General features: G+C 53.4%; 1 protein-coding gene across 2 annotated transcripts in view; it reads right to left on the bottom strand.

Moving 5' to 3' along the window:
- Positions 1-5,038: 5,038 nt before the first annotated feature.
- Positions 5,039-25,811, bottom strand: part of ARHGEF37 (Rho guanine nucleotide exchange factor 37) — a 58,278-nt gene continuing 37,505 nt past the window's right edge. For both annotated transcript variants that reach the window (XM_006927999.3, XM_045037007.1), the window contains exons 5-13: positions 22,893-23,092; positions 21,449-21,579; positions 20,642-20,746; positions 18,309-18,419; positions 17,171-17,500; positions 14,623-14,751; positions 12,126-12,321; positions 10,461-10,618; positions 5,039-7,979 (exon numbers count right to left, since the gene is read on the bottom strand). In XM_006927999.3, coding sequence (XP_006928061.1) covers positions 7,770-7,979; positions 10,461-10,618; positions 12,126-12,321; positions 14,623-14,751; positions 17,171-17,500; positions 18,309-18,419; positions 20,642-20,746; positions 21,449-21,579; positions 22,893-23,092 — 1,570 coding nt within the window. In that variant the 3' untranslated portion in view covers positions 5,039-7,769. The remainder of the gene's footprint in view (positions 7,980-10,460; positions 10,619-12,125; positions 12,322-14,622; positions 14,752-17,170; positions 17,501-18,308; positions 18,420-20,641; positions 20,747-21,448; positions 21,580-22,892; positions 23,093-25,811) is intronic.

Consider the following 25,811-nt stretch of genomic DNA (forward strand, 5'->3'; position numbering starts at 1 on the left):
AGCCTGATCCCCGGGTCCTCAGGGCCTGGGACTTGAACTTCAACCCAAAGAGTGGGCCCCTACTGCTCACTCTCTGACCTGGCCTCGATCTCTTCCTTCCTGGACACTAGGAGAGAGCTGTCCTCAAGTGCCCCACGGGGGCTCTGACCGCCTGCTGGACACCTGCCACCTCCCCCACGTCCCTAGGGAGTGTGCCCTCCCAAGCTCACAACTCCTTCACCTGACCCAACCCCCTTCCTTGCCCTGGCCGCTGGATCTGTGCTCCCAGCCTTGGCTGTGTCCCAGGGGAGAGGCCCGGGGCTCAATCCTAACTAGGACACCGGCATGGCTCGTGAAATGCTTGCAGAATGAGTTCCACAGTGCTGGGCTGCTGGTGAGATTTGTGTTTGTGTTTGTATTTGTTTGTTTGTTTGTTTGTTTTTTAGCCTGCAGCCCTTGAGAGCTTGCTATGTGCCAGGTACTGAATTAATCATGTCAAGTGGATTCCCTCATGTCACCCTCAAGCAGCCCCGTGAGCTGTGACAAGACGCTGTGGTGATCACTGTGAATACACTGGTCCTTCCCCAGGTCAGAGGCTCTGCTGATACGCCCAGAAACCCCGAGACCCCAGAATCAAGACAAGCAGCCTCCTCCTTGGCCAGAAGCCCCACCTCCACTCCCTATCTCCCTGACCTGGGGCTCACTGCCCCTCCTGAGCTAGGACCAGACTCCAGGCACTATGGCTGGAAGGAAGTGACCCCGTCCTCCTGCCCACAGCCTGGCTTTGTTCTCATACAGCTGCCTTTGGGCCTCTGCCTGCTTAGAGCCCTGCAGGCACAGCCTCAGCTGGCCAAGACTAGGGGCCGCTCAGATTCTCACAGCCACTGACCCCGGGGTGTGACCCACTCAGCTGCTATCTGCTGCTGAAGACACTTCCAAGAGCTCCAGTTGGGAGGGCTGGACAGTCCCCTGCCCCAGGGAAGGTGCAGCAGACCTGGCGATGGTCCCAATCTCCCCTGAGGGTTGGGCAGCCTCACGCAGGGGCACCTGGGAGCCCCATATTTCCACTGCCCGGTCTCTCCCTGCACCCCTAGCTACTGAGCAACCTATCAGTCACTGTCTGGTCGGAAAGAGAACCACCCGATGCATTTTGAACAGAAAAACTTAATACAGGGAGGAGGTTACGCAGAGGATAGAAGATCCAAGGAGCACCCCAGAGGTTAACAACAGCAAAAAAGACACTCCAGTCCTTTGGCTGGAGGGACGCAGGGAAGAGGCAGTGTTATTAGTGTCCAGTGTTGGAAGCTACTGACAGAAACGGGGAAGCATAGCCAGGTCTATTCAACGAGACTTGAGGCCACGGGGAGAGAGGGGCTGTCCCTTAGGGGCTGGAACCATGGAGAAGACCAGCCACAAGGAGCGATGGAGAGAGAGAGGGAGAAATACCTTGGGTTCTCCCCACCTCGCCCCTGCCAGGAAAGCAGAGGGCGGGAGGCCTGGGAAATGTAGTTCCCCGCAGCACAGAGCAGAGCAGGGCCGAGGATGAAGGCGAGGGCGAGCAAGCCGACAGCCAACCTCTGGAGGTGCGAGCTGCCCAGAGGGGATGGCTGCGGCCCCAACACTCGCTCCGGCTTAAACTTCCCGCGGCCCAGGGCTGTCCCGAATCTGGGGCTACTGTTTAGAGCCCCCTTTCCGCTCCCAGGCTCCAAGGATGCCCCGTCCCCTGAGGACAGATGGATGGGCCCAAGACGGGGAACCCAGAACCACCTGAGATGTGCTAGAAGCACGGGGGCCGCCTGGGGCCTCGGTAGGGACCGGACAGCAGCAGCAGCCGGTGCTCCTGAGCCCAGCCAGAAGTCAGAGCCCGGGAGGACAAACCTTTGCTCCCTCATCTGCTACGGGAGCCCCAGCAAGCTCTGGTTCCAGGGAATACGCCGAGAAGACGCCCCCGGGTGCAGAAGGCCCCAAGCCTGTGACCGGAGTTGCTGCTCCGGCAGAATCAGGATGCTGATTGCTGCCTGGGTGCCTGGCCCACTTGTCCGGGCGCAGGACAGCAGAAAGGATATCGTTGGAGAGAAGCAGCAGAATCCGGGCCACTGGTGCCCTCGAGCGTGGCCCTGGACAGGAAACCTGCCCACCCTGGCCACACCACAGAGGGCAGAAGAGGGAAGATTCCAGGGATGCCTTTGGGGCGTGACGGCAGCCTCTGAGGGAAGGGCTGTGCCCAACTACAGCCAGGCTCTCAGGAGCCAGGATCAGGGGCTTCCTCCCCGTAGGGAAGTAGCAGGCCTCATCACCCTCCCACGTACAAGGAGAAAGACAGGCCCTATGAACCTGTCCCCCCATGTCATGCCGTCTCTGCTGAGGTCCCCATAATGATGATAACTGTGTTTGTTGAGCACTAATGTGCTGGGTGCCCAGCAGTAATGTGCTGGGTGCTGGGTGTTATAGCAGTATCTCATTTAATCCTTAAAAGAATATTGCGGGAGGGGTGCCTGGCCGGCTCAGTCGGTTAAGCATCTGACGCTCGGTTTTCACTCAGGTCATGATTTCACGGTTTCGTGATTCCAAGCCCCGAGCTGGGCTCTTCGCTGGCAGCGTGGGGCCTGCTTGGGGTTCTCGGTCTCCCTCTCTCTCTCTCTCTGCCCCTCTCCCAGTGGCACTGTCTTTCTCTCTCTCCCTCCAATAAATAAATAAACTTAAAAGAAATCTGTGGGATAGGGACCGTGGAGATCCTCATGGGTGGGTCAGAAAATATGGGACACCATCTAGTAAGTTCGAAGATGGCAATAGTAACAGGAGTATGAAAGGAATCAGCACTCCCAGAGATCCAAGGAAGGGGGATTAATGTCTGGGTAAAGTGGGGACACAAGAAGGCACTTCAGAGGAACTATAAGGAAATGACGCTCATTCTCCAGAGGAGACTCTCCACCCACACTCAGGCAGAGGATGCAAAGCGGGGCTTGTTGTGGCCCATACAATCTCCACACAGATTTCACACACAAAAAATAAAAACAGACGCAACCCTGGTTTCTGGCTTCTCTTGAAAAATCAGAACGTCTGGCATCGCTGGGCCCTCATTCTGTGGAACACTGGTTGCAGCCGAGAAGCTGCCAGCAAATCTGGACCGTGGGGGAGTGCTCTGGTCCAACACAGTCCCCACCACTCCCTAAGCTCTCACCTGGTCCTTCCTCTCAACTGCGCCATCTGCCCAGCCCGAGGGCATTTCGGGAGGACCCGCGGCGGACGGGTAGAGCCCTGCTGCCACCTGGTGGCCAGAGCTCACCATTTCCTTCAGGACACAGCAGGGAGGCTCCTGGATGTGTGACCCATGAGCCGTCACACTGTTCCATTTACTACTCCCACCCACCACCCTGTGAGACCAGGAGTTGTGCCCATGTTACAGATGAGAAGACAGAAAAGACAAGTTCAGAAGTTACGATAAGAACACATGACGGGCGCCTGGCCGGCTCAGTCGGTTGAGCGTCCAACTTCCGCTCAGGTCATGATCTCACGGTTTGTGGGTTCAAGTCCCATGTCAGGCTTTGCGTTGACAGCGTGGAGCCCGCTTCGGATTCTGTCTCCTCTGCGCCTCCCCCACTCTCTCTCTCTCTCTCAAAAATAAATGTTTAAAAATTAAAAAACAAACAAACAAACAAAAAACAGACAAGCAAGGTGAGATGAATGGACTGTTCGGGTTACCTGCTCTTCCTGATTGATGTTGCCAAAGTGGAATCCAGTTTTTTCCGTAACCCCCGTCCAGGGTACTTTAGGCTCTGCCCTGTCATAACAGGCCCTGCAGTGACCTCCATGCTGGAAGCTAGGTCCCGGTGGAGGGAGCCAGGGACTCCTTGGGATAAACCAGGACTCAACAATGAGTACTTTGGGGGCTGAGTGGAGAGGACAGGGCAGGCTGGGGGGCCTCACCAAATTTCTTCACATGCAGAAACCATGATAAGTGCACTTGCTACTTGCCTGTGGTCAAGGAGACCTTGAACTCAGGAGTCCTGAGGCCGAGCAAAAGGGAAAGAGAGGCCTTCTCAGGCCCAGGAGCTTTTCACACCACCACGCTAGCTCCCCAGGCCTGAGTGGGTCTCTCTTTCCCTCTCGCGTCCCCCAATCCCACTTATCCCACAGAACCCGGCCCCTGCCCTGCATCCTCCAGGAAGCCTCCCTGAGCACCTCAGCTCCCCACTCCCCCAGAACTCCCTCCTATCTGAGCACCTGCAAGCCTGGTCCATAGGACCCCTCTGGGGCTGACGGCATCCTGCCCTGTCCTGCCTCTCCAGCTGGCCGGGAGATCGAGTCCCTGGAGGCAGGGCCTCCCAGCCCCTCTGGGATGTTTATGTAAGCAGTACGCACGGAAAATCTATTACTTGAGCAGTGTGACAGGACCTTGGGGAAATTCCAGAATGCACTAGAGCTTGTATCCTTAAATACAACCCTGGGTATGTCACTCCTCTACTTCAATCCCTTCGGTGGCTCCCCATTGCCGTCAGAACACAACCCAGAGCTCGTTCTCACGCTGCCCTCTCTCAGCCGTCTCCCACGACACCTACCATGCCTCCACACACGCTGTGTCCTAGCTCTACAGCCTTTCAGGTCCCCGATGAAACATGCTCATGCTTGCTCCTGGGCCTTGGCATGTGCCCTCCCTCCCACCTTCACCCAAGTTACCCATCAAGCCTCAGCTCGGACAGCGCCTCTTTCAGGAAGCCTTCCTGAGCTGCCAAGTCTCAGGGGTGACCCCTCTGCTGGCACTTGCTACTGCCCCACCCGAACGCTTACACTGCACGGTAACTGACTACTGATTTGTCTGTCTCCTTCCCCAGACCGTGGGCTTCGGGAGGACAGGGCCCCCATCCGTCTGACTCCTCGCCGGATCCCAGCAGCTGAGGCCAACTCCTGGAGGCACCGAGGGGTGGGTGTTAGACACTCATTAAACGAACCCAGGAGCAGATGAGGCGCCATTTTTATGAACAGCAGGTATCCAGTGAGCACAGGTCACACTGTGGCATCCGACTATCCAATGGGTAGAGTCCCACAAACCCCAGAGACATTTTCATCGGTGAAGTCCTTTATTCTCAGCAGGTCACATCATTGATTCACCAAGCTAGACCTCCATATCGTACGCGAGAATTCATTCATCTTCCCTTGACATTGTAATCTTATCCTCATGCTCAAAACTGGGTTTGGGCCCAAAAGGTTAAGGAGGATCCACTCTGTCGCAGGGAGCGAGGGCTACCCTCGTGAATCAGTCTTGTTTGGTTCACAGGCAAGTAACCTTAGCAAGTTTAATAGGTGAGAGCCCACCATGAAATAAGTAAGACACAGTGTAATGGATCTAGGCATTTGGGGGGGAAAAGGCACATTACCCAGAGTCCCCTGGAGAAAGTTCAGGCCGTTCTCTCTCTCTCGACATGCAATTTCTTACCTGTCAGTGACTTTTAATCTCATCCTCTTATCTACAAGACACCACAACCCATGTGCTACTGAACACATTTTCATTTTCCCCTCGCGAGATAGATTTGGTTCCAAGTGTATTTCAGGTTTCTTCCTTACGCCTTCAAGAACACCCACTTTTGTTCAGGTCCCTGTTAATGGCACTTAATAAATATACATTCTGGGACCCGACAGAACAGGCTGTCCTATTTCAAGCCACCTCTACAGCCGCCCATTCCAAACATCTGAGCTAGGACAAAGCTCCGATGGGGTACATCCTAGCTTATAGCCTGTGGCCATTTCTGACTGCACACCCCTCTCGTCCACCCCTGAGTGTCTCGTCCAGCCCCGATGGCACACCAGAAGCACCTCGGGAGCTTTCTGAGTTCCTGAGGCCCTGGCCACACCCCAGATGAATTCCATTAGAATCTCTGGGTGAGATCCTGGCATCAGTCACAGCTGAAAGTCGCCCAGGGACCACAGCAAGTAGCCAAGTTGAGAAGCTCTGAGCTAGGATTCCAGCCCACGGCAGATTCTCGGCAGTGAGGAACACACAAATGCATTTTCTATTTTATTATCTGCTCCCCTAGGCTTCCTGTTGGTACTAGAAACCTGAGCAGGAAAGAGAAAGGAAAATGAGCCGAGAGCATCTTACAGAGTGAATTTCGTGCTGGGAAAGGGCCAGCGGGGACTGAGTTTCTCTTGCATTATGCATCTTCTGCTTTCACAAGCCGAGGAGTGAGGTGCAGACTCTCACACAGGCATGCATATTTCTCAAATGCCCTCCCCAAACCAGAGCTAACGGCGTTAGGCCCTACAGTTATAATAACATTGGAGATGTTCTTGGAACTAAGCCAAAACTGCCACCAGTTTTTACACACACTCTAACTTGGGTTCGTTCCAAAATTGATCATTTGCATTAAAGATCACGCTGGACCGTCCCCTTCTTTGGACCTTGAGATTTATCTTAGCCAAAGTGACAACCCAGAGATGATGATTCAACAGTGGCTGCACCCCAAATTGCCCCAGTGGGCCAGTCTTCCTTGAACAGGAACTGTTTTTCAATTTCCAGGTTCGAGAAAGGGTTGACAACGGGTTTGATCTCACCAAGTTCAAGAGACTGGCTGCCTAGAATGCAGTGTTGAGAAGGATCCTGAAGTAGACCCTGGGTTTATGGGAAAGGCCGCCACATTGATTGACAATGTCTGGCCTGGGGCCCGGGGAATGGGGAGCGGAACGCTCCTGGCTGCAGCTGGGTCAGGTGATGCTGGGCACATCCTGCTACCGAAGGCAATTTACATTTATACCACACTTCGCAATTTACAAGCAGCTTCCCAACCTTAGCCTCAGCTCATTCTCACCACAACCCTGTGAGTTGGATCTTTGTGGCGGGGAGGGAAAAACAGGTTGTGTCCTGTGTCTAAGGCTCCACGGCCAACTGACTTCACATTCACTGCTGCCTCCAGGCCCTGAAACCACCGGGGATTCCCCCTGGCTCCCAACTTCCAGAAACTGGAAACCAAGCCATGCCTAAGCTCCCCCACCCACCAGGCTTTTGACCACTTGCTGCATAGAGTTGCCTCTGCCATTTGCATAGCCTTTCGCTCCCTAATCCAGCGAACAGAACACAACGGCAGTGTGCAACAGCCTCACAGGCCCCACCTAAAACGCGTTCAAAGTCCCTCCCTTCCCCGGAACAGTCTCTCAATTTGCCTAAACACATTCCAGAACTGTGACGTGGCCATGCCCATTCCCAGGCCGGGCCAACGGTCTCCTGAGAACCTTTCCACGGGCCCCACACGGCCTGGCTTCCCTGCTCAAGAGGGCTCCCAGGGGTTCGATGCCCAGGATAGTTCAGCTCCCAGCGTGGAGAAATAAAAGACGACCAGTCGGCTGTGGTGTCTCCTGATGCCACATGAAGGAAGCGAACCATCAGGGCAGGTAGTCCTGGACCTCTCCAGTGTGTCCCCGTAACCCCATCGCACGCAGGTACCCTTCACCTGGGTGACCCACTCCCATGGGCAGGGCTGGATGAAAGCACAGGTAAGATTGGCCATAAGCTACAGCAAGTCCTTATCAATCTGACCTGCCATCCAGGCTGTTGTGACTTCAGATGGGAACCACCTTCTTTGCAGGCATAACAGTGGTTCTGCCTGGAGCCTTCCAAGCTCACCCAAGCCAAGCCGGGTACTCTGCAAGGTCCACCCACCTCTTCTGGCTGCCCTTCACCCAACCTTGGCCTGATCCCCCCCTTCCAGCCCCGCCTTCTCTTGGCTTCTGTTCCTTCGCAGGATCACGGCTTCTAAGCCTCCCCATCCCTTGGCAACACGGGCTCCAAGGAGGGCACCCTAAGAGGGCAGACTCCAGCCCCACGGAGCTGGGCTTGGGGCCCTGGCCAGGAAGCTGGAAGGCACATATCCCCTCTGCCCGTTCACTTCCACGAGGCTCCATTCTGGGTTCCCCTTCTTGTCCTGGGCCTCCAGGACAGTCACCAGCTGGCCTGCCTGCAGACTCACTTCATGGCTGCTTCTGGCCACGAAGGGGTACACTGCCACCACCTGAAACACATGGAAAGTGACACAGAAATGGTCGGGGGGGGGGCTGGGGGGAGGGGAGGAGACAGACAGACTCCACCCAGAGAGGCTGTTGGTCCTGCTCCCTCCCACCCGACTCAGTCCCCACTGCTGGGCTGTCACCACCTCCCAAGGACATCCTGTATGCTACAGATGAAGGCTACCTCTGCTACTTCCGCCACCAATACCCACTATGTGGCAGGTTCCGTCCCAGCACTTTACCTCGTGTTGATGCTCACAATTATATAATCCCAGTTGGCCCATTTTTCAGATACGGAAGTTGAGACTCCGAGGGGTCAAACAACTTATTCAGAGATCACATGGCAATGAAGCCAGGCCTGTCTGGCCTCAGCCCACTGCTGCCATCTCACTGACTAGAAGGCATGGCCTTCTCTGCCTCATCACCTCCCCCCCACCCCGCCCTGTCTAAAGGTGTCATCTGCTCAGGCCCATTTCCCAGCTTGGAGTACAGAAAAGAGGTTGGGTGACTTGGTCATGTTTTCGGGAAAAGCACTGAGCTGGAGGAAAAATTGGAGGGAAGGGCATTTATCAGGCTAATATTTCACCTCCCTGGCCTCAGTTTCATCATCTGCAAAATGGACGTGATATTATCCTCCCCCCCAGGTGACTGTGGGAATTTAATGAATGATGAAGGCCCGTGCCTGGTACACAGTAAGGGCTCAGTAAATGCAGGCTGCTCTGATTATTTTTACCGTTCCTACTGTTATTGTGGCCAAGCCTCAGGAACAATCAGGAGCAAGGGAAGACTGGGAGGACCCCACATGTGTGGACCCATGAACAGGGAGGCAGCTGATGTGTCTGGGAAGATAGACCCAGAGACACTGCCCACCCTGGGTGGAGCAGGGACTCAACTGGGGGGCCAGGCCCTCTCGTGAGATCCTCGTGGGTCCTTTGCTGATAGGTGGGAACGTCCTGCAGGAGGCAGGCTTGATGCACTAACTGTGGCTGGTGCTCCAGGCACTGGCCCTTGGAGCCTTCCCAGGGACGCGCCACAAGCCGCAAACGTCAGATTCCACAGGCTTCCATGCAGCCCCCACGCGGCCCACTTCAGGCTCGTCTCTGGCCTGAGACACCCCCTGGCTATTCACTGCAAGCCTCTGGGTTCCCACCCCTTGTCCCCCCAGGCCCTTTCTGCTGCTCAACTGTCACCTGTGAAGCTCCTCCTTTCTAACTGGGAGCGTGGCCTCCCTTTACTGAGGTTCACATATGCCCGCCCGGCTTTCCTATCCCATCCAGCCCTCACGGCGACCGCACTGAGCTGCTCTCCCTCCAGAACTCTGTCCCAGCAAAGTCAAACCCTTCCGTGGCTTCCCATCACTGCCTTGTGTTTTGAGAGTCAAGTCAAATACCGTGACAGTCATCTTTCTAAAGCGTACAATGCAATCGTTTTTAATACGTTCAGAGGCTGAGCAACCCTCACTACTGATTCCAGAACATTTTCATCACCTCAGAAAGAAACCCCATACCAGACAGCAGCACGTCCCATCCCCCAACCGCAGCCCCTGCCAGCCACTGACCCACTTTGTGTCACTGCATTTGCCGGTTCTGGCCTCTGGACTTTTCATATAAGCGGAATCACACAGCACGTGGCCTCTCGTATCACACTGAATGTGGTGGCAGGTATTGGCACCTCCTTTTTTATGGCTGAGTAATAATTAACTGGACGGATATGCCATATTGTGTTTACCCATTCATCTACTGGTGGACATCTCACTTGTTTCTGATTTTTGGCAGTTATGGATAGTGCTGCAGTGAACGTGCATGTACGTTTCCCATTGCTTTTAAGTAAGGGCTGACACCCTCACCGAGACCACCAGGCCCTGCTGGCCTGGCCCTGCCCACCTCGCTAGCAGCGCCTCACCCCTGCCCCCCTCTTCCCGGACCACACCTGCTTTAGTCAGTTCCTCCAGACGAGCCCCTGTCTGGGCCTCTGCATTCCCGGAGCACGCTTTCTGGGGAGCTCTTCCCCTCCACATCCCAGCACACCCCCTTCAGCCAATCAGTCCCCGCTCAGCCTTCAAATCTGAGAAAAAGCCATCATTTTTCTGAGAAAAGCCTTTCCTGAACCTCTCCCACACCTGGGGCCCTGGCATGTATCACTGCTCTAACTTTACAATTATCCACATGATTATTTCATTACTTGCTCAGATTATAAATCTGAGGAAGGCAAGGGCCAGGATTTACTTGTGCTCATCATTAGGTCTGTCCTCTAGCACACTGCCTGGCAAATATTGAATGAGTGAACGAACGAACGAATGAATGAATCCCACTTGTCCTGCTGATAGGGAGCAAGGGGTTGCTGATGCGGCAGGGATGGGGGTTTCCTTCTTCCAGGTCCACTCCTGACCAGGGCACCGGTGTGGCCACTGACCAAGGCCCTGGCCTCATGGGACGGTGGCCTCTTGGAACAGGAGGAAAATGAAAGCCCCCCTCTCCCAGACTCACCTGGGTCACTGTTGGGACGGAGGGGACTGGGGCTGGGCTGGGCTCTGGTGTTAGATGATGGGAGTCCTTGGGAGGCTGCACTTGCTCTTTGACCTCCCCCTGACCGGGGATGACACGGTACAGCTCCAGCTTCCCAGCTGGCACGTACCCTCGATGCCCTACAGGACAGGCAGAACGTTATCGGGCTGCGGACCGCCCTCCCCACCCTTCAGGGGTAGAGGAAGTTACCACCATTTCACGGAAGTGAAAACCTCCGACACAGCTCTCCGGCCCAAAAGAGGACCTGAAGAGGTCATGGCAGGAACCTCACAAAGCCATCCCCAACCCACTCCCACTCACTGTTTCCAGCCTCTACTTGCACACCCTCACTGACAGGGAGCTCATTCCCTCCTGGGGCAGCCTACTCTGTTTTGAACAGCTTTGACAGAGATTAAAAAGTTCTTCCTGGGGCTGGTATGAAAACTGCTTTTCCGGTGCTGGGCCCACGGGTCCCCTCCCCCTCCAGCAGAGGCCCAGAGCAGGGCTGCTTCCTCACCCCAGGACGGCCTTTTCCAGGAGGCAGAAACTGCCTTTCCCTTCTCCAAGTGCCCCCAGTTCCTGCTCAGGAACAACTACTCCAGTGCCATTCCGGCTGCTATGGCTGTGCATGGTCAGCACTTCCCAAGGGCCCGCGGGGTGCCAGAATTGTCTAGCTTTCACATCCACCCTCCGGGTCAGGACTCTTGTCTCCATCTGATGGCTGAGCCAACACAGCTTAAGAGGCTCCGTAACTTCTCTGGGGTCACGCAGTTAGTCGGGCGGCAGGCTGGGGATCCCAGCTCCGTCCTCTTGACCCCAGGGGCCAGCTTGAACACCCAGGCGGCTGGGTCACCAAGAGTGCCCTTTCACGATTGCCGCTCGATTGTATCGTTTTCTTAAGTTTTTGATAGACTCACTTTTGAAACCTTAGACCTGTTCTATCAATAATTTGAAGAAAATATCAGCTTCTGTACTGGTTCTAGTTTTTCTCAAACGCAGAGAAACATTTCAGTAACAATTACAATAAACGGTCTGAAGGGGAAAAGCTGTCTGTGGATCCCCACCGGGTCCTGTGTCACCCTCACCTCGTGGGTCACGTGCCCCTTTTTGGAAGACATTGCAGGCCATCCTGTCCTGGGTTCAAAGTGCCCCTCGCCTCCTGCCCAGTTACACTGGGGCGCCCAGACCTGAGCAGCACACCCGACGGCGGGACCAGTGCGCAGGAGACAGGACAACATCTCCCTCATTCTGGATGTCAGATGTCTCCCATGCGGCTGGGATCCAAGCGCCCCCTCTCTGCGAATCTACATCTTTCAGAGCGAGGCTGGAGTTCTCTCCACACATCTCTGTCTACCCCGGTGGTCTGTGAAGTCCCCAGGCAGGGTCCTTGTCTTCTCTGCACAGCGCTCAGCACACAGTAGGTGCTTGATAATGCACGCAGCAACATGAGACTGCCTTCCTCTTGTTGGCATGTCACCTACCATACCAGCCGGCTGTGCCCCAAGCCCTGCATTTTCCCCTGTGCCAATCCCCATCCTGGGTTTGCACAGCCAGGCTCTGGCCCACACTAGTGCCCGGATCTCCCCTCTGGTTCCTGTTGGGTGGTTTTCCCAGAGGCAGGGGAAGAGCCCACGAAGTCCCACGTACCCCCAGTGTCCACCAGCCAGCGGCTGCTGTTGCCTTTGGTGTCCTTGTTTTGAAGGAGAGCCACAATCTGGCCCCGCAGCAGCTTCAGGTCCAGAGTCCCAGCCCCACTGATGTTGCTTGTCACCTGGTACAGCTTCTCCGGGCCGTATCTGCTTAGCAGCGCCTGCACCTGCCGTTCAGCCCCTGGAAGGAGTGGCTGGGGGGCGGGAGGGAGGGACAGAGACACGGGGGCCTGAGTTGGCGTGTCAAAGCCGGTGCAGTGTTTGCCCACGTGCCGACGGCCAGGGGACCTGGGCTGATCCAACCTCTGCTGCCGACAGGCATCCCAGCCGGGCAACAGTCTCCTCGCCAACAGATGGCTGGACCACAGGAAGAACACACACTCTTAGCAGCCGAAGGGATCTCAGAAAAAAAAAAAACAAAAACAAAAACAAAAACCCTCTAATTTAACCCCTAAAGCCCCTCTAGGTCTACACTTCTGGGATTTTCCAAAATCCTAATTCGGGTTTTGAAATTTCTCAGTTACAGCACTCTAGGACTGGGCCCTAAACTCTGGCCCCAGCCTCAAGCTGAATCATCCCACAGGAAAAAGCCCGGCAGGGCTCTCAGCAGGGCTGTGAGCTTCCCACAGCCACCTGGCCTTCCTCGTGTGGCTGCTGTGACAGCCAGCACAGGGTGACACGCACAGACCCTCCCTCACGTGCGAAGGAAGGGAGCGCTATCTTTTATTCCACAAGTGTTCATTGAGCACCTACTGTTTCCAAGGCCCAGGAAGCCTTGTGAATGGGGTAGTGGAAACACAGAAGACAGCTTTGCCCTGATGCGAACTGCCACCCAGCTGGGAAGAATGACTCAGTGGCACTGTCCGCCCATCCAACGACCTCCTGGCATTGCCTTTGTTTTCTTGCTCATGGTTTCCAGAAGTATCACCAAGAAGGGACTCGGGGACAACTGTCCCCTTTTTGTAAAACAAAGGAGAAATTTAAGATGTTCTATATAGATCTACCATATACTCTCTGACTATGTATCATATTCTATATGGTTATTTCTGGGAGAAGAGGTGTTGGTGTAGGGAAAACAGGCAGAGGTGCCCTTCAGGGGCATTTGGGCACAGACTCTGCCATCAGCCCTACTCCAGAGGGTTCGCTAGTCAGGATCGAGAACCAGGAGGACCTGGTGTTTCTAAATAGGCCCTTAAATGGAAGTGGAGACAGGGTGGCTTTACCCACTGAGCACCCCCCGCCCCCCGCCCCAGAATGCTGGTGTTAACCCGAGTATAAAAGCCAGTGGTGTAGAAACATTTGCCTCCTTTCTCAAGTCCGAGAGAGGCCCTAGGAGGAGAACAGCAGTATTCCCTGGAGGAGCCGAGGGGAGCCAGGGAAAAATATCACCAGGAGTGATGGGACGGAAGCACTCCTGGGTGACCACCTCGGGTTCTGCACCCTCAGGCAGAGAAGTCTGGAATGGATAGGGGGAGTGTGGGCGGTGGGGCAGAAACAAAGGTGGAAAAGAAGGGGCTTCCCTTCTCTTCTACTGACTTGCAACACATACTGGGGTTATGATGTTCCCATTCGTTTTCTCTTTTTTGTTTCTCTGTGTCTTCTTTCTACAATCAGCTTGGGATGCTTTTCCGATAAGAACGTTACTGTGTCTTAAGTAGAAAGAGAGAGGAGGCTCCCACGCCCCGGGACCCACACGAGTGCCTGCTCTGTGATTTTCTGCACCTTCCTCTCCCCGCATAGCAGGGCCCCTGCCACACCCCCCATGAGACCTCTGCTGGGGCAGTGTCAGCGTAGGGGAGGAGGTGGGGACGGCTGTGGCCCAAGCAGGAGTCAGCACCCCTCGGAACGGCCATGCATCTCTGATGGTCTTTGACCTTCTCTGCACTCCAGCCACGTGCCCAGGCCACCTGTATGGGCGCGCTCTGCTGGGCTCCTTTACTTGTCCCTCTGTGTCCCCTTCCCCCTTCTGGGGAATCCTGATACTGTCTCCTGACCCTTAATTTCGCAATTCCACGTACGACTGAACACCCAGTTTCAATTTCCTCAAATCCAGGCCCGTCCTCCTCTGGGGACTCTTTCTCCTTTAGCTACTTCAGCTCTGTTTACAAAACAGACTACCTAGGGGCACCTGGATGGCTTAGTCGGTTAAGCATCTGACTTCGGCTCAGGTCATGATCTCATGGTTTGTGAGTTCGAGCCCCTCGTCGGGCTCTGTGCTGACAGCTCAGAGCCTGGAGCCTGCTTCCGATTCTGTCTCTGTCTCTCTGCCCCTCCCCTACTCGCTCTCTGTCTCTCTCTCTCTCAACTATAAAACATAAAAAAAAAAATTTTTTTTTTAAACAAAACAGATTATCTGTGTATCTCCTTCAAGTGGACTGGAAGGTACCCTTTCCTTATATTTTAGAGAAAAATATTTTACAAAAAAAAAAAAAAAAGCTGCACCCCAGTGGCAGGTGAAGGACCGAACGGTCTACGGGACAAGGAGGGACACTTACCTGTACGGTGGGAGGTGGCAGCACTTTCTCAAAGTTCTCTTGAAAGGAGCGAAGCTGGTGACCAGTCTGGCCCAGCACATCCTCCACCAGCTTCCTGAAGGCTGGCTCGGAGAGGTGGTGGTGAGGCAGCTGGGTGGGGCAGACACTGTCATCAGAGCACGCTCTGGAGAAAGGGGACAGAAGGACTCTGGCAGCCTACGCTCCAGCCCCGATGTGTTACGATGGGTCTTTCTGTCTTTGTCGGCTGCCATTTTTGCCTGCCGACTGCCCCACTCTCTGTCCTTCAAGAAAGCATCCCTCTGGGAGGGTCTCGCGGGACTGCCCACCGTGGTGCTGCAGCCACACGGCTGGCAGGCACGGCCACCCTTCTCCCATCCACCGTGATCAGCCCACGGACTGGACAAGCAGCCCGCGCAAGGCTCAGAGTCGTCCTCCCGCAGATTTAGTATGTGAAGGCTGAGAACGACAGAATAACGTTTCCCCTAGCTTCTGAGATGTGAAGCTGTCTCTCCCACCGTGCAGAAAAAGGGTCTGCCTGAGAATGAAGCCAACCCGGAGAGGGACATGGAGCCAGGAGGGGGAGCGAGAGTCAGAGCCCCGACAACACTATCTGTACTGAATGCAGCCTGCCCGGGGCTCATCCCCTCCGGAGCCTCCCAGTTATGCAAGTCACGACGCTGTTCTTTAGGCCTCAGCTGGGTTGGAGCCCAAGGAGTTCTGAGTAATGCTCCACGCTGAGCCCCTGGCCCTGCTAGCCATCTCCAGCATTCTTAACCACACGACCTAGGAATGAGTTAGACCCCACAGCTAACAGAGACATGTCCTCTCTCTGCTTGTCACCAAACTCACTGCTCTTGGCTCTGTCTCAGAGCCCTTCCCCCGCCCCCCCAGGATGCGGACAGACTGAGGCTCCACCGTGCAGGCCTTTCTTGGGCTCCACAGGACCGGTCCAGGGGGAGGGGCCATGGGCCACAGACAGGAAGCGGGCACCAATCACTGACAGGCCCAACCAGGAAATGTCCCCTTTCAGCTTGTATAAAGCTGACCTTCCCGCTATTGGCACCCTGTAATACTCCCCAGCCCCGCACATCCCGGTCTGAACACCAGGGGCCTGGGAGCCTTGGAGGGAAAACTAGAGGGCGGGAAGAGAGTGACAAGATCATCTAATCAGATTTACCCTCTGCCTTCAGGAAAGAGAAATGCTTCTTTTTGCAGATGGTTCAGGCTTAATTGAATTCAAAAAGAGTGTCTGAGATAGAACTCTGTATTAAATGCTTGGAAGGCCAAAAAGAATAAAGCCTACAGTCCCAGCCCTCCTCAATGAGGGGAAACAGCTTCATCCAGCAGCCCAGCAGAAGGCAGGCTCTGCTAAGTGCTTCACAGAGCACATCCGAAGGGCTGGTGGAGGGCAGAGGACGATGAGATGGGCTCTCCCAGCCGGGAGAGGGGATTCGGAGGGCTTCATGGAGAGACTTGTTCATCCTTCACATGTTTGGGGAGTTCCCGCCACACGCCAGGCACTGTGGAAGGCATGGGGGACGATGGGGTAGGGGTGTTCCAGGCCAAGGAAGGAGTCGGTGCAAAGGGCCGTGGTCACACCCAGAAGAGGTATGCTGGAAGGGGCTGCGGGGGTGCAGTGAGGCACAGAGCCTCCACGGAGGTGGAACATGTGTGATTTAGAGGAAATCTCATGCAACAAACTGGATGGGGGCAGCTGAGCCGGGGACCATGAGGCAGAGGAGACAGCATGTGGTATGGGGAGTGCTGGAAGTTCCCGGGGGGCCAGACCCACAAGCCCCTCAGCTCGGATGCTGACATCAGAGAGGGACTGGAAAGCAGCTGAGTCTGCCTTCCTGTGTCAACCCCAGTTTTCAAGAATCAAAGTTTGCCCTTGGAAGTTTGTCCAAACCTCTTTGCAAGCTCTTTATGCTTTCAGCAGACAGCTCTTCTAACGGGCTGTCAAGCATTGTTCAGAGCCTGGGCTCCAGGGTTGAACCGCAAGGGTTCAAATCCTGCTATCAGCGGGGTGGCCTTGGGCAAGCCGTTTAACCCCTCTGTGCCCGGGGCTTCCTTTTGGAATGGGGACAATAACACCACCTACTCTACAGGGTCACTGTGAAGATTAGGTGAGACAATTCACGAAGGTACTCACTAAGTGCTCACAAGGAGGCGGCTGCTAGAAGAATAGTAGCAGCAGAACGAGGCTTGGGACATTCACTCCTGATTGTGTAGAAGGGTCCTGGCCTCTGTCACCAATGTCTAATACACCCCAAGGCCTGGCCCCAAGGTCTGCTATTTTCCCAGCAGAGCCTCGTCCGCTTCTGAATCGCAGAGCCCAGGAATGGACTGAAGTCCCAGTTCTACCCTTGTTTACATGATCTGATTCCATTAATGGAAGGAGAACTGGCATCAGAGAGATCCAGAAGGTCCCCGTGGGCTCCTCCCAAGCACCTGATGGCCTGTTTGGAAGGCCCCCCATCCCAGCCCCCGCAAACAGCTGACTGAAGGGGCCAAGAGGCCTTGCCTGGCTATCCTACAGAGGCCTTACCTGGGCCAAGCTGCCCTCTGCCCTCTGCAGCACTTGCTTTGCAAGGTCCCTCTGGAGGTCCACGAACGTGTGCAAGATCTGGCCCAGCCACCGCATGGCCAGCTGGTTAAGCTGGGGGAGTTCAGCCACCAACAGGGAGTTGAGGGCCTGGTACGTGTGCCGGGCCTCCTGCTCCTCGTACGTCACGCTGCCCACCTCCAACAGCTTCTCTTCCACCCTCTCGAAGTCCAGTAGTTTGTCCAGACGCTTCTTGACCAGGTTCTGAGGGCCACTCAGGGCTTTAGCGAGGCTGCACAATGGCTGCCATACCAGGCCTTCCAGCCGCTGCTTCTGTGGGGAGAGATGAGCTGGGGGCTGGGCAAGGAAGTGGCAGAGGACAGGCACCTGGGAGAAGGGGTTTTGGAGGCAGGTAGGACTGGGCTCTAGTCCCGCCCCCACAGACCAGCCGTGGCCTCTTGCGTGTTATGGAACCTTTCTGGGCTTCCACGTGCCCATCTGAAAAACGGGGACGGTGCACATACGAGCTTAGCAGAGTGCCTGGCGCTTCCCAGCATCTGTGCACAGGTCTGAAAAGATCTTGTATAGAGTGGTGATCGCAAACACAATCTTTGGGGGCTCAGATCCCAACTTGCCATTGACCATCTGAGTCACTTTGGGAAGTCACCCTCTCCAAGCCTCCAGCTCTCATCTGCAGAATGGGGCTCTTAATAGCATCGACCCCGTGAGCCACGTTGTGAAGATTAAATGAGATGAAGACTGTAAAGGGCTCAGCAGCTTATGTGCCTGGCAGACAGCAAGGCACAACAAACATTAGCGGGGGCTATTTTTATCAGTAAAATGCATTAATAATAATCCCTGCTCTGCTGACAACTCTGGGCGGTTGCGGATGTGACAACCGTGTAAAGGTCCTGACTTCTAAATATTCTTTTCTTCTTCTTCTTCTTTTTTTTTAACGATTCCGTGTTTTGTTTTGTTTTTTAAGTAATCTCTACACCCAACGTGGAGCTCGAACTCCCAACCGCGAGATCAAGAGCTGCATGTTCTACCAATGGAGCCCGCGAGGCACCCCCTAAATATCGTTCCTAATAGGCTCTGCCGCCTGCCTGAAAAGCAAGGGGAAAGGAGAGGCTGCACTTACAAAGTCTGGGAAGGCCTGGAGCTGGAGGTCTCCCATCAGGCTGCAGTACTGCACCACCGGCCCCCCAGGGATGTCCAGCTCGGATTCCTGCGGCCTGAAGCGGAGGAAAGCCTGGACCCCGAGCAAAGGAGAGACAGTCAGTCATGGCCCATCACAGCCATCTCACGCCTGTATCCCCACCCCCCAACTCTACCCTCAAAGAGACTGTCCAGGCTCTCTGCACACCCACCGTGACAGGGAAGCACACAGCCTAGTCAATCCTTGCACAACTTGGGTGATTAGAAAGTTCTTCCTTGGACTGAACCAACATCTGTCTCCCTATTCCAGCGCTTTCCAAACTTCATGCCTTTGCCGATCACCTGTGTGGTTTTACTGCCATGTCCATGTTCCACACATTCTATTAACCCTTGAAATCAACTAACCATGCCTATTTGTATCAAAGGATCTTAAAAAAAAACAACAACCCACCGATGACACTACCATAAGAGGAAAACCAGCAATCACTGTCATAAATAGGCATGTAAGAGTAATTGCAATAAAAACAATGTCGTTAAGTTCTGTCTGGACATCATTGCCTACAGAAGGCTCCCAGCCCGAGACTTGCCTTGCCCGTCTTTGTTTGGTTTTTTTAATGTTTATTTTTGAGAGAGACAGAGACAGAGCTTGAGCAGGGAAGGGGCAGAGAGAGAGGGAGACACAGAATCAGAAGCAGGCTCCAGGCTCCGAGCTGTCAGTGCAGAGCCCGACGCGGGACTCAAACTCACAGACCGTAAGATCACGACCCAAGCTGAAGTCGGACGCCCAACCGACTGAGCCACCCAGGCGCCCCTCGCTCTGCCTGTGTTAAAGACACACAGGCAAAAGAAGGTTCTCCTGGACTGGGGATTACAAGAGGGAGTTGCGTGCTTGTTATGGGATTGCATGTCAATGCTGTGTCTGTCACATAAGCCTGAGTCTGGGGAAATGCAGCCGAATGCTTCCAAATATCTGTCCTACCTGCAGAGCCACATGTGTCTCTCACATGCCTCTGGTTTCTCTCTCATGGCCTCTCCATCCTTTTTCTTGAGAGCCTTCCCCGCCCAGCTCGTTGTCCTGTGACAGGATCCTGCTGCCGGATCCTTCCGCCGGGGGGCCCGGGATGGAGCAGGAATGAGCAGGGGGATCTGCCCCACACACAGGGAACTGTGGCCTCCCTCATTTTACACACTTCCCGTAAGGCCACCCCAAACCCCACTGTACGAAGAGCCTGTGATCATCTGACCAGACTGCTTTGCACCAATGGACAAGACTGAGAGCGAAACCACAGGAAAGGGACACAGTGGATGGAATGAGTCAGCATCCATAACAAAAGTGAAGGACGCTTTGGGCACGAGGCAAATGGCGTGTCGGAAGGCATGCAAACTGGGGTTCCTGCAGGCTGAATTCAGCCTCTAGAAATATTTTTTCTTGGGCCTGTACAGCATTTAAATTTTCATTTGTCGTTCACATGGACACATCAGGGGATTTCGTCTAAAAGTCTGAATTTTCGGGGCGCCTGGGTGGCGCAGTCGGTTAAGCGTCCGACTTCAGCCAGGTCACGATCTCGCGGTCTGTGGGTTCGAGCCCCACGTCGGGCTCTGGGCTGATGGCTCGGAGCCTGGAGCCTGTTTCCGATTCTGTGTCTCCCTCTCTCTCTGCCCCTCCCCCGTTCATGCTCTGTCTCTCTCTGTCCCAAAAATAAATAAACGTTGAAAAAAAAATTTTTTTTAATAAAATAAAAAAAAAAAAAATAAAAGTCTGAATTTTCAGTTGTTGTCTTTTTTCCCCCCTAAAATCAGAACTGGCTACTCTGGGTCCACACTCCCAAACAGCAACAGCTTCCCCGAGCCAAGTAACAGCCCTTTAGCTTGGAACCATCCGCCCATGCAGTCAGTCAGTCAAATTCTAAATATTATGATGTATTTAACGCTCCTGAAAAGTCTCGTAAATAGCCTGTTAGATATTAAAGCCTTGAACACCTGCACATTTCACTCGGTAATATTACCTGCCTGACTCCTTCAGGCACCTGAGTCTGTCACCTGCTCTAGGTGCCAGAACGGCAGGGTCCCTCTAGAGGGCTCGGACGCCAGTGAATTTTAACCAAGCTCATTCCCTAGCAGCTCAATGGGCTTGGAAGCTAAGGGTTGGGGAGTGCTTGCCCAGGGCCTTCTTCTGACCTACAGCCCGTGACTAGGTGACCTCTTCCGTTTGGTTCCCGCAGCTGCTGCCTCTGCCAGCTTGTCAGATTAGCCCGGCGGGCCTCCTGCCTGGGGGGCCCAGCCCAGCCCACCCGTCATTAACTGCAAGATCCTCACCTCCAGATTAGCCAGGTAAACAGCCACGTTGTTCTTCGTCTCGGTCACACACAGCGACACCCAGTGCAACCTCTCTTCTAAGTAATCGAATTCCTTGTCTTCTGTCTGAGAGGAGAGTTTGTGAGAGCTGAGAATATCCCTAGGGGAGGCAGTGAGGCAGTGCAGATCCACACCCGCATCCCAAATCCTCACGGGGGACCACCTCGCCCAGCCCTGCCCCTCAGAGCCACTTCCTACGGCCCCAAAGCGGAGTGGGACGGTTAGAGGCAGTGAGTGCGGCCTAATGGATTTGTACTCAGACCATGAACTCCGATACACGAGCGAGCGTATGAGTCCTGGTTCACTTGCTTCCTAGCTGTGGGACCTTGGGCAAGTGTTTTACCCTCTCTGAGCCTGTTCTGTCAACTGCAAATGGGGTAATCAAAACACCTACTTCACTGGGTGGATCAAACCATGCCTGGTTCAGAGGAGGTATTCGATCAGCCTGAGCTGCTGATAGTTATTCAGAGCTGGTTCCTTACCCAAACCCAGAGATCAGCTCTCCTGTCTGCATACAAAAAAATACTCAGAGAAAGAGTAGCACAGGAGGCAGAGGAGAAAGCCCTACCCTGGCTCTTCAGAATCACGTGAGGGGACCACCTCTGCCACCTCCTGGCTATGCCGTGTTGGGCACTCCCTTCACCCGCTTAGCCTCAGCTTCCTCATCTCCAAAAAGGGTCTAAGCCTGCCCCACCCACTGCATAGTCCTGCTCCTTGGGATGGCTGGGATGCAACCCTTCCTCCGTCGCCCCCGCCCTGGGAGCTCACCCTGGGCACAAGCCCAGCTTCCTGCTTCAGCAGCTGGCTCAGCCGGGTGGTCTTCTTGGAGAGGGTGTGCGTGTTGATCCGGGCCAGCCTCTCCCGGAGCGTCAGCTGCCCCACTTTGGTATACTTGGAGGCTGCACCAACAGAGGACAGAGAAGGCATGGGAACCAAAGCCGACCCAGGAAAGCAGGCATCCCTGACACACCTGGTCAGGCATCCCTGACGCACCCACCCAGAGCCCTCTTCTCAGACATCAGCATCACGTCCATTAGGATGGCAGGCTGCTGAGGAAGAGCACAGGGCTCGGCGCCCCTCGCTCCAAGGTGTGAGCCCCGGCTCAGGAGCTGTGGGACTTTGGCAAGTCGCCACTTCTTGGGCCCATTTCTTCATTTGCACACGAGACCAGCCCCCTCGTGTGATTGCTGGGAGGGTCACATAAGATAGTGGGTCTGAAGGCACTTTCTAAAGAAGAGGGAGGTGATTTGCCTGGGGCCCCGTGGCCAGTGATAGCCAGGCCAGGCTGGGGCGCACACATCCCCGGTCCTGGTGTAGGACCGGTCTGCCACCCAGCCCCGGGGCCTGAGTTTGACACCCAGCTCTGCCTCTTCCCAGCTCTGCCAGCTCTCATTTTACCTGGAGTGTAGATTGTAAGGCTCAGCCCAGATAATGAATGAAAGACGTGTCACGGTCAGCCCTGGGAAACGTGAGCTGACTAAACTAGCACCTCTGTACCATCTAGGTCGTGCGGTTGCGTTTTCTCCCTGCTTGGGACACGGCTTCCTTTTCAAAGTCCTTCCGTTCCAACAACCTGAGAGATAGAGTTCCCCACCCACTAGCTGCTCTTCCCAAGGTATATATACACGGCTCCTGGCCTCCCCCTATTCATGTCCCCTCCGCAGTAGAGCAGCCTCCTGGTTCGGATGGGACTGATCTCACTTTAGTTCAAGGGGTGGGGGCTCACGGGCATAAGCCAGTTCACGTAATCCCAAACCCCTGGCCACAGTGATTGGTCTCAAGAATGAAACATAAACCAGGCCCAAGCCAATCAGCTCATGGCATTCTCCTAAGCGTGGTGATTGGTTCAGGGGGAGCACATGACCCAAGTGGATCCTATCAGCATGAAGCTCCAATTTAATTTTATGACTAAGGGGAGAAAGGCCCCGTCTTCTCCTAGAGGCTTTGCTGTGCAGATGTGAGTCTTGGAACTACTATCATGAGGGAGGCCAGCCTGAAGATGACGCTGACACACAGTAAAGACCGGAGATAAGAGAATTATGGGAAATGGAGCCAGCCCCCTGATTAAACCCTACCGAAAGCCCATATTATCTCTGGACTTGTGGTTACGTGAGCTGCTACATTCCCTTTATTAATGAAGACAGTCTGAGATGAGTTTTGGATCTGGAAGCATTCTCACTGATAACAGCCCCTAAATCCCCCCAGTCCTTACCCACTTCCTTGCGCCTCTTGTACTCATTGATGTTGGCGTTCACGTCTTGGAGGGCAGAGGCAGCCCTCTGAAGTACAGGGTAGGCACTGGCATCAGGATCTGTGTTCTCCAGGATTTTCTGCAGCAGCAACGGGTACTTGGTAATCCTCTGCAGAGGGATTACCAGTAAGAAACTGAGGCCTGAGGGCCCAGCTTGTGGCCTGGGGGGAGAAGGCTGGCGTTAGGTAGGTAAAGCCCACCCTTTCGGGCACCAGGAGGACTGGGCTCTGGTCCCAGAGCTGCCGTTTAACTCGCCGTGGGCTCTCAGGTAAGTCACCCTCCTTCCATGGCCCTCGGTTTCCTCATCTGTAACGCGTGAGGTCTAGATGTTAGATAGGCAGTGCTACTCCTCACTGTACCTCTTTCTGGGCCCTGACTCCCCATCTGTACTAAATGCAACGGTTAGTTCTTTGCCCTCAGCTTCCTTGGCCTCTCAGCAGCAGACACAGCTGACTGCTCCCTGCTCTTTTTTTTTTTTTTTAATGTTTATTAATTTTTGAAGGAGAGAGAGACAGAGCATGAGCGGGGGAGGGGCAGAGAGAGAGAGGGAGACACAGAATCAGAAATGGGCTCCAGGCTCCGAGCTGTCAGCACAGAGCCCGACGAGCGGCTGTAACTCACGAACCATGAGATCATGACCTGAGCCGAAGTCGGTCGCTTAACCAACTGAGCCACCCAGGCACCCCTGCTCCCTGCTCTTAAAACAGTTTCTTCTTTTGGCCCCATAGATGCCCATTGTCCTCCTTCTCCTTCTCCATGGGCCATTTTCTTGGCCTGTGGCTTTAAGCACATCCCAAACCCAGATCTCCATTTCCAGCTTCTGTCCAGAGCTCCAGACTCACACAGTCAACTGCCTGCTTGACACGCCCACTTGGCACCGTCTCAAGCACAACTCCGTATGCGGGACATCCATTTCATATTTCATTCATTAAAATGGTTCTGTTGCTTTAAAAATCAAAAGTTTTCTGTGTCTCCCTCACTCTCTGCCCCTCCCCCACCAGTACTCTGTCTCTCTCTCTTTCTCTCTCAAAAATAAATAAAACATTTAAAACAATTTTTAAATCAAAAGTTTTAGGGGCGCCTGGGGGGCTCATTCGGTTAGGCATCTGACTCTTGATTTCGGCTCAACTCATGATCTCACAGTTTATGAATCTGAGCCCTCGTCGAGCTCCACGCTGACAGTGGGGAGCTTGCTTGGGACTCTCTCTCTTTCTGCCCCAACCCTGCTTGTGCACATACACACACTCTCTCTCAAAATAAATAAATGAAAATTAAAAAAAAATAAAACTCGGGGGAAAATGGGTGATGGGCATTGAGGAGGGCAGTTCTTGGGATGAGCACCGGGTGTTGTATGTAAGCTATGAATCACGGGAATCGATCTCTGAAGTCAAGAGCACACTGTATACACCGTATGTTAGCTAACTTGGCAATAAACTATATTTAAAAAAAATCAAATCAAATCAATCGATCAAGAAATAAATATTTTTTAAAAATGAACTGCTAAAAAGACTCGCTTGCCCAAACTCTACACCTCAGCCTCAAGATCTCTTCCAAGGACAAATACAAATCTCATAAACCTTCTTCACAAATACTAATAACAACAAAATCTCCGGATCTGTCTGTATATTTATATACGTTGCATCTATTTTGAATATATGGCACTTTCTACCTCTAAGGTATTGCTAAAATTACTTGGCAAAACAATTCTCTTTAACCAGCTTAAAGAAAATGAAGCACTTACATAATCCTAGTATTCATAAAAATTCTCAAAAATGGGGGTGCCTGGCTGGCTCAGTTGGTAAGCATGTAACTGTTGATCTTAGGGTTATGATTTCCAGCTCCATGTTGGGTGTAGAGATTACTTAAGTAAAACTTCTTTAAAATTTCTCAAAAACAGAATAAAAACAACCAAAGTGAATTTCAGGTTTATGTGATCTGGGACAAGATTTGGTAATAAAGCTAGTTTATCAGTTTAGTTAAAACAGGCTTGTCTTGGGGCACCTGGGTGGCTCATTCAGTTAAGCATCTGACTTCAGCTCAGGTCATGATCTCACAGTTTGTGAGTTCAAGCCCCACATCGGGCTCTGTGCAGACACTTCAGAGCCTGGAGCCTGCTTTAGATTCTGTGTCTCCCTCTCTGTCTGCCCCTCCCTCCCTCTCTCTCTCAAAAATAAATAAACATTTTTTAAAAAGGCCTATCTCTACAGTCATCAACATTAAATATGAAATATTTATTCTACCCAGGTTTACTAAAATAAGCTCGTGTTATCGCTGTTACAAAATTTGTCAATAAAAACTTGGTAAATAAAACTTAAAAAAATAAAAAATCAAAGTCAAAAGATTTAAAAAAAATCACAGGCACTTTATGTTTAGGATGCATTTAAAGTATTTAAGGGTAAAAAGTCATAATGTCTACATTTGTCTTTAAATAGTTTAGTATAAAGATAGATGAAACAAAATGTTAACACTGGTTAATTTTAGGAAGTGGCATACGTTTATTACATTGTTCCATTTTTCTACAGATGTGAAAATTTTCACTAAAAAGCTAAAAAATAAAACAAAACACATGAACAACTAGCGTCAAGACCCCTTCCAGATGCACTATTTGATGAATGGATGACCGTTTCTAGTCCCTTTTTTTTTTTTTTTAATTTTTTTTCAACGTTTATTTATTTTTGGGACAGAGAGAGACAGAGCATGAACAGGGGAGGGGCAGAGAGAGAGGGAGACACAGAATCAGAAACAGGCTCCAGGCTCTGAGCCATCGGCCCAGAGCCCGACGCGGGGCTCGAACTCCCGGACCGCGAGATCGTGACCTGGCTGAAGTCGGACGCTTAACCAACTGCGCCACCCAGGCGCCCCTCTAGTCCCTTTCTTGAT

The sequence above is a fragment of the Felis catus genome, chromosome A1, assembly GCF_018350175.1.
Source record: "Felis catus isolate Fca126 chromosome A1, F.catus_Fca126_mat1.0, whole genome shotgun sequence".
Taxonomy (NCBI): Eukaryota; Metazoa; Chordata; class Mammalia; order Carnivora; family Felidae; genus Felis; species Felis catus.